Raw genomic sequence first — 18,792 nt, 5'->3', positions numbered from 1 at the left:
CAAGATAATTAGAGGTACAATATCTGTCTTTGCACTTGTTTCACCTCTGTCAAGACCCCAGACAACACTTAGGAGAGAGACTGCAAATCACATGGAGCATTGTAAGTCTGCAGGGACTTCTTTCTTTAAGTCCTCAGTCTGGAATAACATTAACTCAAGCTAATAAAAAACTTCATGTTGGATTTTACCATCTATATAATAGAAAGACATAAAATTATATCTCACATGTGGCAAAACATACCAATTGAGCAAAACTTCGTTGTAAATGATTGTGTGTGAATGTAACGGGTTATCATTAGATCCTGTTTCCTTTAAGTTAATTGACCTTTCCTGGAGCTTCTTTACTTTTCAGCCAGCATGCACACCTACAAGAGAAAATGGATCTTTTGTGCAAAGCTAGTCACATCTAAAAATAGGGGTTTTGTAAGAAAAGGTTATGAAACCAAATAGGAACATCTAGTTACACTAGTACCAATTTATTTTATTTTATTTTCAGTAATGGGCAGATGAAGTGTCACTGAGATAGGAAAAACTTACTATCTGTCATTTTTCTTGTACTCTGCTATCATGTAAGTGATTTATTCTTAGTGTTAATGAGATATGTTTGCACTGTGATTGCAACTCCTTGGTGAAAATATTGCAGGCAAATGGAGGCAATGTTGCTTAGTGCTGTTGTTAAGAGTGTGATGCTCTTAAGAGATGAATCTGTGTCAGAACATCATCTCAGTCTTGAGGCTACATATTTGTTGGTTCTTTTTCCTGTAAGAAATGTGAGGCAGCAGACAACAAGGAGATGTTTGTCTTGATTTAAAAGATGAGCTTTCAAAATACATCCTTACTACTCTTTGAAATTTCCTGGTCAAATTAGGACCTGTGTAACACAAAACTCAATGTTCCTAAGACAATCTTCATCAGTTAAGCTAGTTGGCTGCATACCATTGAGTATGGAGTAAACTTCAGGACTTCAGTGTCACATTATTGGTCTGAAGGTCCTGCTTCTGCAATTGCCCTCACATCTCTGCTTTTGATGTCATTGTAAAGGCTTTCTTGGCTCTGATCTAAGAGAGAAAAGCTATTTCTTTTCCTTCCCAGAGGAGGACAAATCAGATGTTCCTTATCTTAGAGTTCTCTTAAGAGCTGCGCATTGTGAATGGTGTGTCAGGGAGTTTGTAGAAGTTGCTCATTACCCTTGCCAGCAATTATGGAGTATGCTTTTGTGGGTGATTTTTCCAACTTTTTTGTATGTTGGCTTGATGAAAATGGAATTCGGGGTTTCCAGCTGTAAGTTGCAACATCTTTAACACAAAAATAAAATCTGTTTCTTCTTACTATTTATTGCTTATCCTAACCTGTGGCACAAAGATTAAGCTTTACAGTAGGCTGTACAGTATGTTTAAATGCAGTTTTCCAAGCTGCAGAGGTTCCCTTAATCTTTGAGCCCTCTATCTCTTTACAGCAGCAACCATCCTGTAATCCCATAATAATCTCTTTCATTGGTGGCACCTGTGTTGCTTAAATATGTATGAAATTACTACTGCATGCTGCCAACCCTTCACACTCTCTATGCTTTGCCTTTTGTAGGATGTAATCATTTTCACACTCAGAAGCTTCAAGGTGTAACAGAAAAGGAGTTCTGCCAAAACCAGAAAGGGATTTCCTGTTTTGATGACCCTGATGCCATTAAAAACTAGGAAGATCCCCAGTAGAAGTAATTATTACTAACATTTTTCCAGTTCACCCTTGCAAATAGACTCTGATAGATAACATCATTTCAGAAGGATGCCAGTTAAAAAGGAATGCACAGGACTCCTTCATAGCATAGTTATTTTGTGTTTGCAGTCTGAAATAGTGTTTTAAACATGTGGCATAGGTTCCTTCTGCAGCTTTCAAATCTTTCAGTTTCTATTTAACCACTTTTTAACTCTTCCTTAACATAGTTCATACCTGTAGAAAATAGAATATTGCATTCCAATTTCTCTCATTTTAAAATACATAATCTTCTGTTCTTTTCTATGGAGGCAATAATCAGTCTGTATTTGTAGACTGTCTATAGGCAATTGTATATCTTGCAGAGTATTTAAATTTGTCTCCTTATTTAGCTTTTCCCCACTGTGTGTGACTAAAGAATCTCTCAAATCACCATGGGAAGATGAAGTTTGAATTTTAGTAAATAATCTGTTTGCTAATGAACTCAAACTGTAAAGCAAACAACGCAAAAGTTTTGTTTTAAAGAACATATGACAATTCATCCTTTATTTGGAAAGATAGAAGCCAAAATCTTTTGCAAATTGTGTTGGGTTTTTTTCCATGAAGAGCATCATAAAGCTGCAAATGGATGAGATCTGTTTCCAACTTTAAAGTATTCAATCTATTTTTATGGTTTCTTATAACAAGACTGGCAGAACCCACAGACATTTTATTTCATTTGTAATCCTCTTTTGTCTAAAAAAATTTGGGAGTGATATTATATATACGTAATTGCATGGGCTTACTAGCAGGAGTTGCAAATGAGTGTAGAAACTTGAATATTTGGGTCTTTCCAAAGACTTGACAGTTTCCGTTTAAGTAAATTTTTATCAGGAGTTCTGTCTTGAGAAGAGATAAACTATAACAGATCATTCAAGGTAAGACATGAAATCAGTGTTTCACAGAGCTCAAGTTTATGTTCCCACATTCCTTCATTTCCATTTCCTGTTCTCCTCATTCCTTGTGTTACCTTGCCATGGCTAAGTGGTGGCAGAAGTCTCTCTTTGCCTGATGCAACGGGGTTAGGTTTTCATCCTGCAAAGATTTACATGTGATAAGCCTCCTTGCTGCCACCATCAGTGCTAAGTATTTCTGGGTATTAACAGGGTGAGGTTTAGATGACATTCAATCTAGGAAGCTGGAGAGAAAGACTTTTGGTTGTAGGAAATGTGCAGACACCAACATTTCCCCTTTTTTCTCTTAGTTCTTTCTGGCTCTTGTAAAAATCCAAAAACACTGCTCGAGTCTCATCTTAACTCGCTGCACAAGGTTTTTTAGAACTTCAAAAAGCAGGCAGAAAGAAAGGCTTAAGGGACAACAAATGAGAAAAAAAATGTGGTGGAATTGTTCTTGCGTAAAGAAAATAATTCTTCGATATGTGGCTGTTGCAGATTAATTTACCCTGAGGCATGGTTTGCTTTTTTTTAAATGGCTCCCCACCATTATCATGTCAACTACAGTGGGAACCCTGGGACAGCACTGCTTTGCCTAATGGCAACTCTGATTTTGTGAGTTGGCCCCAGCTGAGGTTCAGGAGCAGTTTAGTAATGAATTTCTTGCTGGGAGTGACCATGGAGCAAACTTGGTTGTCCCACACTTTATGGTTGCTTTTGTACTGAAGAAAAAAAAAGAAAGTGGAATATGGAATAACATAGTAAACATGATTTTGACTGCATATATTTTATGTTTGGGGACTTGCAATATGCAAACCAGCCAGGAAAAAAAAACAGCCTGAAAGTTGTGTTAAGTTTTGTCATTATTTTTCTGTTACTATTTAGTATGCTAGCTTGTGTTACCACTGTCTATTTTCTTTGGTTTCTTTCTTCAGTTTTATTTTATTTTCTGGAAAGTAGGTTATTGTTCTGTAACAAGTAATGTGCTTTGGCTGCTTGCTCAGTTCAGGCTCTCTTTGGATTTGACTCTGAGGAGGGCTGATAATTTTCAGTACAGATTTACAAGAATGCGCCTTGGTCATATCCCATGTAATTATAGCATGTGATATTAATGTGAGGTCAGTGAGGAAAGTGTTTGACTCCAGAGAAGAAAAAGATCAGTACCTAAGGAACAAATATCAAGGTGCAGAGAAAGCAAAAATTAGTATTAAAAATACAAATTGGGGAGAACTGATAGGAAAAAAGTTGTTTGTTTACAGAGTATTTCTACATATTCTTAGAGAGGTTCATTGGCTCTCAGATTCCCTCCTGTCTATGTAGTAAACATAACAGCTCAAGACGTCTCCCTCACTGTTCCCAATACACTTCAAAAAATTAGATTTGCCTCTCTGAGCCTTGGCTGGACTTCAGTGGTGTTTTGTTTGCTTTGGTTTGTCAAAATTAAATGCAGAACATGCTGTTGGTGATGTTGGTGAAAGGATAAATGAAGGTGTAGAATTTATCAGCAGTGCCAGTTTGCTGCCCCATCAGAAGGATGGCAGATAGACCTGCCTGTCCTCTGTGGAATATTTACCTTCTGTTGTCTCTAGAAGAGGCTCCTCCTCACAGGGTGAGAGGCGAACTGAGGTTTTGATTTCTCTGTGTATTAGCTCAGAATGGAAGAAGTGAGTTTAATATACTGTGTAGTATCAAAATAATCCTTCCTATCATGCCCTCAGATTTACTGTTGCAACAAGCTAAATTGTCAAGGTAACATAAGGAACTGATTCACTATTTAATTTCCTGTGATGAACTGTACAGCTGTGTGGTTTTTGTTGTTTTCTTTCTTGGTAGAAACATCTTTTGATTTTTAGTGGCCTCTGCTGGTCACTTCATGGCAAAAGTCTTACTCATGGAAGATTCACTTCTGTACTGCTTCTGATGTGTTTTCATTTCAGAAGCTCTGGTCATACTCCTGTATTTGGTTTTGTTTGTATGATGTCAAAACTTCACCTCCGAACGAACATAAAGCACTTTTTTCACTAACATGAGCTTATCCAAATTTCTCAGGAGCCCTGAGATGCTGCGGTCAGAAGGTTCCTACTCCACAGGAGGAAGACATTCTTCCACAGACTCCAACAAAGCTTCCAGTGGAGATGTCTCCCCTTATGACAACAACTCCCCGGTACTGTCTGAGCGCTCGCTGATGGCAACACAAGAAGAAGTTGCCCGCAGCCCAGATAAGCTGTACAAGGTACCTGAACAGTACACACTGGTTGGACATTTGCAGTCTAAGACAAAGGAAAATTCTTCTGCATCACAGGCTGGAAAAGGTAGAGTACATTTTGCTCATGTTTCTCCTCTACAGCAACCAATGGGTGTTTCTGGAGTAACTGAGAAGTGTCTCTTGTGTTTTGTCCTCTATCAGGGCTTGAGGAACAATTGTGTAGATAACATTGCAAGAAATTAATTTCTGTGTCAATACTTTTTGTGTTGAACCCCGAAGGTCCATGCAAGCTGTCAGGGATGCTCTTTGCATGGCATTTCTCAAAACCTGAAACTGCTGTTTAGGAAAGCAGAACTATGTATGTCTTGCTGTTCAGGACTGATTTCTAGTCATGCTCTGTAGGACTGTAATACCTGTAAGGTTATGGTCCTGATTCAGAAAAATCTGAGACTTCAAGACATCAGGATGCCTCAGCGATCTCAACACCCTCTCTCTGGAGAACACAGCTGAGTTGCACAGCTTTACATCTGCCACCAATTACACACCAAGAAATGCTAGTGTAGGGATGCCAAATTTCCACAGCTATCCAGGGAGTGCACCTCTGAATGATTGCTTCTCCAAATAACTGTGGTTTAAACTGATAGCTCACCAGCACTTCAAGATGCTTTTTATTTAAAACTAAAACATTTCATGAAATGCACAATTAGTGAGCCAAACTTTAAGAACTTGAAACATTTAGTTATGCAGGTAACTGGTGGTATTCTTAACACCATTTCATTTCAGAGGTAGTGGTTAGGCACTTGATTCCCTTTGGAATCAGTGGGATTTGGAGCATTATCTCTGTTGCATGTTTTATAAATGCCAGCAGGCATTTTTCTTCTGTATTCAGCACAGGTTTGAAACCTGAATAGGTTTCAACATTTGGACAGATTTCTGGTAAGTTATGAACAGGAAATTACATGACATTTTATCATATTCACCATCTTTTGGACTTCAACATGCATCACGATGATGCTGGACCATGACGAACCAGGAAATTCCTTCACTGCCAGATGGAATCAGAAAAAGGCATGAAACAGATGCAATCCAGCGCAGTATCCAGTGTGTGCATTTCATTAAATCTCTGTTCTGTGGCAGCACTTTGGTTTAAGACCCAAGTAATGCTACAGGCTGATAGAGTATGTTTCAGTGTAACTGTTGGGTCCAGAGCTGCCTGAGGGAGCTCTGTCTTTCTGTTCTGTAAAAAGCACAAAAACTACTTTCCAGTGACCAGATCCTCCTGGTTTTGTACAAGTTCTCTAATGGACTTCAGTAAGGCAGAGGACTTAGGGAAAATTTCACTCTCTCAGAAAACTCAGGCACCGTGCCCATGCAGAGCTTATTGAACCCATTATAGGATCTGAGCTTGAATCAGCAAGTACCTGTGGACAAATACATATGAGATGTTTGTGTTAGGTTTGCAAGTCAGAACCTAGTATATATTAATAACCCTGATGCTTTACATAAGGTTTTACCATTCCATTTGTATGTTTCTAAACAATGTCTTTAAGAGATAATTCATCATCTTCCTCCCGCTCTTGCTGCTATTTAGATATTGCTGAAGATCATTTTGATATCTGGGGTACCTGGCATTCAACACTGAAAAGTGGCTGCAAAGATCCAGCAATGACAGGTCAGTTATTTCTCAAGTTTTAAGCCCAAATCTAGAAAAGACATAAATAATTTCTTGGTTTTGAGAAAACACAGTGAAACTAATAGAAGGATTCACATGGTCCAGAGTTGTTCTCTTGAAAGGTGACTGTTCAAAAAAATACAGCAAACTGCAGTTGTTATACAAAGGCAGAGACATTTCAAATTGTTGCAAAGTAATTGTAAAAGATAACTTAATAATACTTAAATTATTTTAAATACTTAAATCCTATTAAATTACTTCAAAAAGTAGTTATATATTATTCTAAAAGTCACTGGGAGGTGGACACCTGGTGTGGGGATTTGAGAGGAACTGCTGCAGTGGCACAAGTACAGGCTGTGAGGTTGGCAGCCCCAGGTTCTGGCCATGCCACTGATCAGTGTGGTCACAGCAAGTCCCTGACCCATCTGACCTTTGTTTCAGTGCCATCTGCACCCTTCTCACAGCTGCACTGTGAGACTAAAACACCCCCCAGCTTCTTCAGGTATTTGAAAGATGTTATGTGGTGCAAGGCTTTGTGTCAGAGCAGAGCATTAGAGTCATGGGGTAATATATTAGTCATGGTTCAGCCACTGGGCTGCTTCTCTGTGTCCCCTGGTGGGGCTGGTGGTGAGGCTGATAGACGTTCAGTCCCACAGCCTGGTGACAGAAGCCCTCACCTCTCTTTCTGTGATGCTGGGGGAAAGCAGTAACTTCTTTAAGACCACGTAAGTGATTATGCAGACTGATACCATCTTTCTGACTCTGTCCTCCAGGTTCTTACGGGAACATTTATGAAAGCAGCTTGCTGAGACCTGGACAGTGCTCTCTTTCCCATGGGAACCTCGCCACGTATTCTCCCCGGTGGCAGGGCAGCTCCTCAGAACTGGACACTGGCAGGCAGGTCATGCGAAGGAGCCAGACGACTGCTGCCATTCCCGAGTGTCAGCTCCATCCCACGGTGTCTCGGGTGTGCAGCAACCCCCAAATGGAAGTTGTCAGTAGGAGTACAGACCTGTCACACTCCAAGTCGGAGCGGCACTTGACTTTAAGCAGCGTGGAGGACCTCACCGAGCCTGGCTCGAACGCCAGTTGTTGGCAAAGCGCGGCCAAACCCTCCTGCAGAAAAGAGAGGCCGCCACCCCCGTACCCAGGCCCAGCAAAAACGAGCTCCGCGTCTCCGCAGCGTTCGAGTGTTTCTTCAACCTTGCACTCTTTGTGGAGATTTCAACGCCATGAAAAAAGTTCAGGGACCAGAGCAGCTGGAGGACCGACAGCCAAGGGCCCTGACCGGGCCACCTCCAGAGAGGAGCGGCCGTCCCCACACCGGCAAGCGCCTCACGTCTACGCCACAGCTCCTCACGCTCAGAACAGTACCAGTGTTTCAGAGGTAGACTGGCACGAGAGGCAAAGGGAGAGGTGGCAAATTTGGGAGCTATTATCAGCTGATAACCCCGATGCTCTCCCAGAAACCCTGGTATGATCAGACTCTGCAGAACTCCCACCCATACCTGTGCCTCCCTCTCATAGGAAAACAACTGTGACAGCGGGGGGGGCTTTTGTGTTTTGTACCGACTGAATTGCATATACTCTTTTGTAAACTTTGTTCACTTTAATTTCTTAACAGCACTGTCAAGCAGTCCATTTACAAATACAGTACGTTCCTGGTTTTCAGCAAGCTTTTGAGAAAAAAACAAGGTGAAAATTTTAGTCTAATAACTCTGTATGCATACGCTGTGTATAAGATAAAAGTGTTGCTAACGATGTATTTATATATCTGCAGTTTTGATGATTGTATATTCTGTAATGGGTATTGTATGATAATCATATATTATGTTTTCATATACAGATGTCAATCAATCATGACTGCTTTTTTTTTTTTTTTTTTTTTTTTTTAAAATCACTGCACTTACATTACCGTGATATGCATTGGAAGTCTATAGAAAGTGCACAAGCTGGTTTCTGTGCTTATATTAAAAGAAAAATACTGTTAAAGGAGGAAGTTGTCCTTCTTCTCACTGCCTATTGAAAAACACTAAGATAGAGTGGAACATGAAAAGCCATATATTTTATAAGGGTAGTAGTGAGCTTAGAGGGGAAGATATCAAATATTTTTCTTATAAATTTATTTGCAAATGAAATTAAAATTTGATACAAGATTGTAAAAAAGTATTTTTTTTAGATTCTGATAGGAAGCAGCTCAGAGAATCAACCAAGAGCCAGGCCATGCCTAAACCAAGTAAGGATGTGTAGTGCAAAGGCCTGCCTTCCCATTCTAGAGGAAAGCCAATCTTATGTATACGGGATATAATATATATATATTTATAGATGTATGATTTTATGTATTGTTCTAAAACGGCAAACTGGAATCCAAATTTTAAAAAAACAAACCAAATAAATCGAGGTATGTAACAAGTGAGAAAGAATATGGCTTTTCCTTTGAAATAACAAAGTTTCAACATTAAGGAAGTTAGAGAAGGAAAACAAAAGCAAACAGATATATGAAAAGGAGTCACACAGAGTTTCAAAAATGAATATGACGTTTGGAGACGTTCACAGCTGCATTTCTATAAATATTGTGCCAAAGTTGGGGTCAACAGTACTTCTTCAATAACTGTATGCTGCATTGTTAAATGTTGCTGTTTTATACACGTTCTGGTGTTTTTAAATTGCGAAATTGTTTATGGCCAGCAGGTGGCAATGTACTCCAGTATTCTAGAGAAAGGTCTTTTTATCACTTGATAAGGGAAAGTGTATCATATCAAAAGGTTTTTATAAAACATATTAGTCTTAATTTTAATGAAGTTGAAGACTTATTCAGTGATGTAGTCTTTAAGTCCTATCTTGTGCCATAATGATGGAATAAAAAAGCTGAGCAAAATAATGAGCATATTTTTTGCTCCTTTTTTTAAAGTAGGTTTTATAGAAAAATTGATGTGTTTTTATGACATTCTTACATTCATGTCTCTGTTTACCAATTCAAGTTGTAAGATAAAATCACTAACCCGAGTAGAAAGGATCAGGCTTTGGCCTTGGCTTGTTGTAGCACTGTCAGACTGGCCAGCTTGTTTTATGAATACTGTGTTCAGAATAAATCTTGGCTCTCTTCCTCCGGTGGTTGTAAGGCTTTTCCAAATGCTGTTTTGATATGAGACTTGATAGGAAAAGGTTCTTGCATGTAGCTTGTTGCAGCAGCTCTGTGTTAATTTATTGCCAAAAGAATCGCAGCCCCAATTTAAAAGATAGTGGAATATAAGGTAGGACAAAAAACAAGCTCTCACAAGCTTACTTCACTGTTTGATCTTGTCAATATTATCCCAGGCTCAATACAGACTTGCTTCAGGGAACTAAATCTCCCTAATAGTCCTTAAAACCAGGCACAGATATTCTGTTGACTAGATGTCCAACTCTTCATTATAAATCCCTTTCTAAATACAGAAGAACCTGCAGCTTTTTATTATTTTTAGAGAAAGATGTCTAATGGTTCCTCAGCTTCATAAAGAGTTTGCATTTTACCTCTGTATATATTTGTATATTACCATCTATATAGAGGTTATGCAAAAACAGAACAAGAAACAAGACCACTGCTGGAGAAAACTTTGCACACATTTCAATATACAATTGCTTGGAATAAAAGATATATGGAATAAATTCCAATGAACTGAAATAACACTTGCCAAGATTATGTCATTTCTATTTGTTACTTGCTTTTGAACAGGACAGAGCAAAATTATCATGAGCAGTCTGAGGATGTAGTAATTTTTAGTTGTACCTCTTTCCAGGAGAAAATTGGTGACATATTTTCTTTTTATGTCTTCTTTTTATTTCATAAGAAATGTACCTGTGAAAGGTTGTTTCTAGTTTTATGTTAGCTGATAGATCCGTGCAGACTATTCCATTTTAGATCTCTGCAACCTTTTTCTTCCTATGACACTTGCTCTTCTACTCCTCCTTAGTCCATAGTGTGTCATAACAAGAGGTCAGGGTCCTCTGCTTCACCAAAGAGCATGGTAGAGCTGTGAGCAGGTGAGCCCAGGAGAGGGAAGAAGTGAGTGCCCCAAGGACAGGGTGCCTGTGGATTTCCCATGAGGGAGGGGTTGTTCTTCCCTCTTCTGTTGCAGAAACAAACAAACAAAAAAAATCAGATGAGTCAGTGCAGCTCTAAATACAAATCAAATGTGGTGGGGAAAAAAAAAAGGGAAAAGCTTAAAATTCAAAATAGCATATTACAGTTTCTGCCATTTTTGAAAGCAAAATGTGGTCACACAGTTCTCATCCACTCCAAGGCCATGCTTCACTGCTAAGGAGTGACTTACATTTTCTCCCTTTTCCCTAGCCTCCTATCTTGTCCCTTACACCAGCTCTTGGAGTAATGGGAGGAATCCCAGGGCTTGTTGCTCTGGCTGAAACTTGCCCTGGACAACGAAGATACAAAATTCAGGTTGCTCAGGAGAAAGGACAGGGTCAGAGACAGGGGAGAGGAGGAGGGTTGGACTGGCCATCCCTTGTCACAGCTGCCTCCTGTTAGCCCTGTTTAAGCTACTCAGGCAGCTGTAGACCTTGCTACTTCCAAGTGTAGGCAAGAGCCTGGGCAAGCATTTTAGAGTGGCTCTATGATGCACATCTAAGTCAACCCAGCTGCCAGCTTGGGGCTTGGGGTTTCTCAAGTGCTCTGGTATCTATACTGGGAGTCAGGTTGCTCCCATTGCACAGCTCAATGTCCCCCTGAATGTCTCTGCTGCTGAAATGACAGTTTAATGGGATGGAATTTATGGTTGTACATGCCAGGCACTTTTTTGTTTGTTTGGTTGGTTGGTTTTTTTGTTACTGGTTTTGTTGTTTCCCAGGCATCAGTCAATTTCAAAAACTTTGATTCCAGTCTTTCTGGGGTACCATCTTGTTCTGTGATGTTCTGTCTGGCAGGGAGTCAGGGTCAGGGACTTCCTTTTCCTCTGGGAAGCACACAGGGATGTGTGAGCTTCACCTAGCTCGCTATCTCCCTTCTCTTTGCATTCACTTAAAAAACACCCCAAAAACCAAACAAACAAACCAAAACAACAAGAACAAACAAACAAAAAAAAAGAGTAGCTTCATTGTGTGATGTCGCTACCACTCAGAACTGCAAAGTGATAGAAATAGTTTCCAGTCTGTAGTATCTTGAAATCACTGAGCCTTTTACAACATCACTGAGACCAGCAAGCTACTGCTGTGCTAGAGTTGCTTCAGGGGAAAGCATCTCAGTGTCCTGACAGTGCTGCAGAGACCACAGAGCTATTCAAGGCATGTAGACACCCAGTGTGCTGGGTCATAAAATATACCACCTCTGAGAATAGCATTCAAGTAATTTTTCTGAAGTTTAAAGCATCTCCAAAGGTGGTATCTACATCTGGAAAAGTCTCTCACAGGCTCCCTCTTTATTCAGCGGAGAGAGACCAGTATTTCTGACACCATCCATACAGCCTCCCTTGAGTCTTTCTTTGAAGGATGGTCCCCTTTGAAGGGCTGGTCACTAGAATAACCCATTTCTTTCCAATGCCTCTGTAGAGGAAACCTAAATAAGTTGCTGAGATAGAGACCTCTCTACTTTAGCCCTCCAAGTCTGGCAGAATAAACCCCAAGCTGGTCTGATAAAATAGAAGATGGATGGTGACCTCAGCAACAGTAGGAAGGAGCCTTTAATAATGCTGTTGACTAATGACAAAAAATTATTACAGCCTGGGAAAAGAAAAGCAAGGTGTTCAATACACCTTTCCAGCTCCTAGGAAAAGTGAAACTTACCCAGAAGCCACGGTGATGTTGTGCTATTCCCTGAGCTCCTGAGCAAACCTGGGGCAGGAGGGGCTGGTAGGGATAGTGCTGTTCCTGGGGGGTGTCTGGCTGGCATAAGAGGACAGCATGTGTAGTTTTGCCAAAGGCTGCAAGAAATCCAGGCTTTTTGGGAAGTGAGGGAGAGGAGCTGCCTGGTCTGGAATTGCACTTTATTGTTTGTTGTTGTTTTTTTTTTTTCCAATGGGATTTATTTATTCACTGAAAATTCTTGTTTCCAGCTGATCAGAAGGCATTCATAAATGGATTAGTTACTTCATCCAGCCAATTAAAAAGCAAATATGATGGAATTTATGAAAGCATTGTGATTTAGGCATTTTAGAAATATAGGTGGGAGGGGGTTTGGGCTGAATTCCAAAACATGATGGCAGATGGAGACAGGCAGGTCGAATCTTTCTCAAGACTGGGATTAATAGTCTTTCTTCTGCCTGTGAGCAAAGGGAAAAAAAACCCACTTCCTAACCTAAAAAAACCCACTTCCTAACCTAAAAAAACCCTAACACTGGAGTGTTAGGGTTACAGAAGGAGGCACAGAAGATGAGAGCTGTCTTTATCCACCTCTGTCCAGAACTGCATTTGGGAGGAGGTGAAAGAGCATGTTAGAGCAGGCAAGAGCAGTGTCTCCAGCTGGGTAGCTTCTGCACTCTCTGTGTGAGGACTTGCACCCCAGACTCTGAACCCTCTTCTAATAATTAGTTAAACTTTTAAATAAAAACAGAGCAATTTCTTAACAATGTCTCTTTTAAATAAAGGGAACATGAAAGGATGCCTCAGGTCACCGTTTCCTTTTGTTGTGCTCACTCTTTTCTATTTCTCTTTGTCCCTTTCTGACCACAGCTGTGAGCTATCATTTAAAACAAACAAACAAACAAACAAACCAAAAACCACCAAAATCCAAACAAACCAACCCAAAACAACAACAAAAAACCCAACCAAAACAAACTAAAAAGCACCTGGAAAACAAAAGCATTGTGTTTCGAAATCTGATTGGGAAAAAATCAGCTCTGGGAAAAAGATGATAAAATACCTGGCCCCATCCCACCCAACAATGAGCAGCCCCTTCCTCTTCCCTTCCACATGTGTTGTGGGGGAATTGGATGCTCCTCAGCAGGAGGGGATGAGTTTGGAGGGCAGCTGGGTGCTCAGCCTTGGGCTTCACACTCAGGCACCAGGAGGAGAGGAGGGTGAGCCTGGGGGTGGGCACTGTGTGCAAGACAAGAGCCATCTCCCTCTACTTGGCAGCTGAAACACTCTTTGCAGTCAGAGCATGGGGACATCCCTGCTCCTCTGGCCAGATTGGACCTGGTGAAGCTGGACCATCTCTGCCCAAGCCAGGCAGTTTATAGACACAGAAACAACTCCCAGCTGGTGGTCATTGCTGGAGAAAAGATCACCTGAGTTTTGGTTGCTGTTTTCAACCTCACAGAGGTGAATAGACAAGTGTCCATCCAAAAAGAGAGAAAAGATAGCAAGAATAAAGAGCTAGAGGGAAAGGGTGTGAGAGAGGGACAGGGGGAAGGAGAAGGAGAGGGAGAGGAGATGCAAATAGGGAAAAGAAAAAGGGAAAGAAAAAGGGGAAAAAAAAAAAAGATATAAAGTAAATTTGGACTGAAAGCACTTTCTCATGCAGAAAATAGCAAATGCATGTGGTAGCCTGCCAAGCAGGGTTACTGAAGTAAAAACAGACTGTTCACTCGAGGACAAGAATCATATGATCACTTTGGCGAAATCAAGTGTTGAATATGCAAGCAACATCTGGCTTTTCTCCTAAAAAAAGGTTTAAAAGGGTGAGGTGCTGAACAAACTCTTCCTTTCACCCACAGGCTATTTCTGTAGCTCCTAACAGCCAGCTAAAGGTTAATGGCTATGCTTTTGCCCAGGTGATGTGGACACCTTGTAGCTGTGGCCTGATTTCTTCTTGCAGGGAGAGCTAGAGCCCTGGAATATCTCAGACCTGCAAGAAGGTTCCTCTGAAGTCTTCCTAAAAACCTAAAATACTCTGGCTCTAGTGTTACTGCCACTATGTAGCCTGTGAAAAAAGCAGTAAGGTTGAAAGACAGAAAGAAGGGAGAGCTCTGGAGTAGGAGCCCCATCCAGTTGGGGCTTTTGATGGGTGAATGCTATTTTAGAACATAGTGCTGCTCCTGTGAGCTGACAGTGGTAAATGAGGGGTAGGACCTGGGCAGCTGGAAGACTCCCTGTAAAAGGAACAGCCCTTCTAATAAGACAATAAAGAAAAAAGAGAGAAAAAATAGTTTTCAATGGAGAGCAAGTGCTGCTTTCCCATGACTGCCACTAACAGATCTGTTTCTGAACTTCAGTGTCATACAATTTTCAAGACAAACTTTCAAGACTGTAAACTTAACACTGCCAAGCCCACCACTAAACCATGTCCCTCCATCTACACATCTTTTAAATACCTCCAGGGATGGTGAAATCTTCAGGTCTTTCTGTCTCTGAAGAACTGAGATTTGCATCTAGAAACATACAGGGATCTGGGAGTGGGAGGACAAGAGAGAACACAGAAGGTATGGTGTGACCCTACAAGCTGGCATGTCTTGGCCTCTGTGCCACTTCAAGTAATTTTGCCTAATCCCTGGTGCTGGTGAGAAGACAGGTATGAGAATATATGTGAGCTTTGAGCTTTGCTACAATGGCATTGCTACACAAGTGCTGGGACAGAGCCATACTGCCTTTTGTTGTGCTTTTCTTCTGGCCTTGTGGCTCCTGAATTCTGCCTTGTATACTAGCCAAAACTGAAGTGACTTTCAGTATGTCCCTCCTCAATATTTTCCTGTCATCTGGTGATTTGAATGATACCCTTTGGTATACACCAGGTGTGTTTAATCTGAGAGTGTCTATCATCTAGCTCTCCCATTCCCTGTTTAGTGCAGGGGACCAAGGACAAGAACATCACTTTTTAAGGCCTTCCTCAGCCCTCTCTTCCCCTCTCCTCTTTTCCCTTATCAACCCACCTGGGAGAGGGCTGCTGAGATTGTATCATGCTGTGAGGGAGATCTGTGCTGGCAGGGACTTATGGAGCAGGAGGTGGCCCTGGGGCTGCAAGGCTGTGCTGTTGGTAATGGTTTTGCTCCAGCTGCACTGACTTCTCTAAGGTTAAACCTGTTGGGGTTGGTGGTTGCACCCACACAGGGCTTGGAGATCAGCACAGCAGAAGTTCTGCCCTATCTGGAGCCTGTCTGCTGGACTGATTTCTGTGGGGACAAGAGGACATATGTGAATGTCTCTCCCACAGGCCTGGATGGCTGTGGTTATCTGAGAGGCTGATGCTTTCCCTCAAGTAAAGAGAAGAACAGCTGAAGATTAAGCTGTCCAGGACTCAGCATCTTCCCTAAGCTTCTATGCCCTGGGATCCTTGGATGGTTGCTCAGCAATGGAGAAAAAGATGCCAGAGCTGTTTAGTCTTGTATTGCACTGAAAAGCCAAAGCCCCAAGGATTAGGGGCTGCGGGTACAGCCCTGATGGCTGAAAGCACAGGGAGCTTGGAAAAGCTCAAGGCACACTGTGCCAACAACATACTCTGTGCTGGGAGTAAAGAAGAAATCTCAGGCTGTGGGGCTGCCTTTCTGACACCTTAAGCCTCACCTGAAGACAATGAATAAGGGTCTCCCATGAGACCTGGACAAGCTGAGCCAGAAGCACCCTGTACACCAGGCAGCTTGGGTGGAAGCACCAGCTCCCAGAAAGATTATAATTAGATAAACTTCATTCCCTGCCTTGCTCTGCTTCACATCTCAAAAACCCAAGCAGCAAAGTTTAAACCTGGATTGCAGAATAAATAATTGACAGAGAAAGAAGCTGGTCTTGCAGAGCCTCAGGGGACAGTTTTATGTTAGACTGGAGGGAGAGGGTGGGGTATCTCAGCAGTCATTGAGCTCTCTGGGTGAGTCCCTCTGGCGAGGGCAGCAGTGTTACTCCTGGAAACTGAGGCCTTACTAGCCAGTAGATAACTTCTCCCTGCTTGCAGGGGTATTTCACAACATACAAAGTAAATCACTCTGAACCTCTCAAAGCTAACGGGAGCTACATAAGATCAAAGTTTTCAGGACATGATTTGGATTTACAGCTTAATATAGGATTCCAACCCCTGTTTCCTTTCTTTTCTTTCTTCTCTCTTTCTCTCTTTCTCTCCCTCTTTCCCTCTCTCTTACCTTCTTTCTCTTTCTCTCTCTCCTTTCTTTTTTTCCTCATGTTGCTATAAACTTGTCTAGGCACAACATGGAGGGAATTTCTCTGCAATACTGCATTTTAGAAAAAGTACAAGAGTCCCTGTACCATGCCAAGTTTAGGGCTAGGATTGGGCTTGGTATTCAAAGCCACAAGCTGACCATCAGGTTTACATTTACCACTGAAAAAGAGGTTTCTTTTGTTGGAAAGAGAGAGAAAAGAAAAATACGAGCCACAATCATGATGCTTTTGCCACCTGGCAAATGTCCACTTCACGTCTTTGCAGGCACCTACGTGGCTTTGTCTCCTCAAAAGCCACAGAGCCAGCCCTCCCTGGCACCAAGTACCTGCCATCCATAACAGCTCTGGTGAGGAGCAGACCTGACTTTCATCCCCATGGGAGCTGCCAGTGTTAGATGTGCAGAGCTGTGTGTGGCTGCAGGAGTAATGCCAACCTCCCACAGGGCCCTGGGGCTTCATGATACTTCCATGCTCTGGGTCTCCACCTCTCCATGACTCTCATATCCCTCTAGAGCACATCCTTCAACACCTGTGAGTTTTGCACAGGGTATCAGCTCCAGGAGCTTCCCATCCTCACTCAGCTCTAGGTAGGATCTCTGGGCAGCCACGCACCCAGATCTCACTGCCAGCCCACAGGCTTTGCTGCTGTGTAACCATGTCAGATCTGGTGACTGAAGAAGTTTTTCTAGAGTAGAGATGAGGTTATACCATAGGGATTATCATTGTACACCCAGAACTTCTTACACTTGTTTCCAATCACCCAGCAGGAGATGTTGTTTATCAGGCAGGCACGTGCAAACACGCTAGCAGGGCAACTGGAGCAAACCTTTCCTCTTACAAAGTTTCTGCTCACCACAAAACTGCATTAATGTAAACCCATTACAATTGGATCAACACCTGCCCTGCTGAATCCCTTGATTCTTCCACCCAGCAACCAGGCTGCAGGGCTGGAGCCCAAACCCTGCCAACCTTGTGCTATGTGAAAAAGTTCAATGAGGAGGGAGAGAGGGAAAAAATGTTTTCCTGTAATATATCTCCATGTGGTTTGCCTTTCAGCTTTTTGCTCTAGGTGCATATCTTTTTATTCAGTAAACAAAGTCACGTTGCTTGGCCAACTGAAAACTTGAATGTCTGTTACACGTTGGAGCTTGTGGACCTTTTCTTTATGAGAGTTTTGGGCAGTGTTCCCACAAAGGGATTAACCAGAGAAAGAATCTCGTTGCCCATCTCTCTCTGTGAGTCTGGGTGCTAAACTACCTTTCAAGTTTTCTGGACGTTGTGCTCTTGTAGATACAGAAGGACTGACATAAAACTAGTTCTGTCTGTGAGACCTTTTTTGAGGATGTTAAGTTCTGGTTCAGTTTTTCTGCTTGTGATTGCCACATGTTTAACAGCAGGGCCACTCTGGAGTAAACACTGAATGATCAAGCTACCAAAGAAAATTAGTTTAGAGCTTCATATTAACATTGCAAGTCAGATCATACATAACACCGACCATTTCATTTGACTGAAAGCAAGAAACTCTCATTTGGAGAATGGGATTGCAGCTGTCAGAAGAATATATATAACATGAATGTGTGTGCTGTGGGGGAAACAGTAGCAATACTTTTGCGTGCTTTTCGGGTAGTGTCTGAAGCACTTTCTGGCTTTTTGAGTACAGTATCTCAAGAGCACCCTCATGGATCACATCTAAGGTAAACTGCCCACTAGAATGACTTTATTTTAGGCATTGTTTCTTGGAGATTATAGGGGGCATGTGAGGATATCACATGGTGTTACAAGGCAAGGATTTGTACAGCCCAAGGGGTGGCTGGGATGCTTTTGTTGTGCTGCAGGAGAGCAGCTGGGGAAAAGAAACATCAGAGCTGTCCTTTCACCCCTTGTTTCATCCTAAGCATAAGATGAGTCCCCTACTAATGCCTGTTCTCAGAGGCAATCCTAAAATGTTTCTCAGTATTCGCCTTAGTATTGCATGATAGATGCTTAATCGAGTGAGTAAGGTGAGCTCAGATGTAGTCCCTGAGGTGTGATGCAGTAGTTTAGAAAAGAGTTCTTACACTGTGGACTTTCAGGCAGCATGAAGCAAAAATTCACAAAATCCTCTTTCAGAGGATTAACTGACATCTCTGTACTAGCTACCCAAAATGAGTGTGTTTTATCTTATCTTTCTTACAAGAGAAACCATTTTATAAGGAAAACCTCTAGGTTTAGTAACAGCCCAGTTCTGCTAATATCCCTAAGTC

At 41.7% G+C, this 18,792-nt stretch overlaps 1 protein-coding gene across 2 annotated transcripts in view; it reads left to right on the top strand.

The window, feature by feature from the left end:
* Positions 1-9,398, top strand: part of ARHGAP6 (Rho GTPase activating protein 6) — a 319,928-nt gene extending 310,530 nt beyond the window's left edge. Inside the window, exons 11-13 of one of the 2 annotated variants that reach the window (XM_071748061.1) lie at positions 4,689-4,951; positions 6,437-6,517; positions 7,291-9,398. In XM_071748061.1, coding sequence (XP_071604162.1) covers positions 4,689-4,951; positions 6,437-6,517; positions 7,291-7,997 — 1,051 coding nt within the window. In that variant the 3' untranslated portion in view covers positions 7,998-9,398. The remainder of the gene's footprint in view (positions 1-4,688; positions 4,952-6,436; positions 6,518-7,290) is intronic. The other variant, XM_071748050.1, reaches the window with a different exon arrangement.
* The last annotated feature ends 9,394 nt before the right edge of the window (positions 9,399-18,792 follow it).

Source organism: Heliangelus exortis, chromosome 1, assembly GCF_036169615.1.
Source record: "Heliangelus exortis chromosome 1, bHelExo1.hap1, whole genome shotgun sequence".
NCBI classification, from domain to species: Eukaryota; Metazoa; Chordata; class Aves; order Apodiformes; family Trochilidae; genus Heliangelus; species Heliangelus exortis.
The sequence above is the reverse complement of the archived record's forward strand: the minus strand, read 5'-3'. Positions and strand labels throughout refer to the sequence as shown.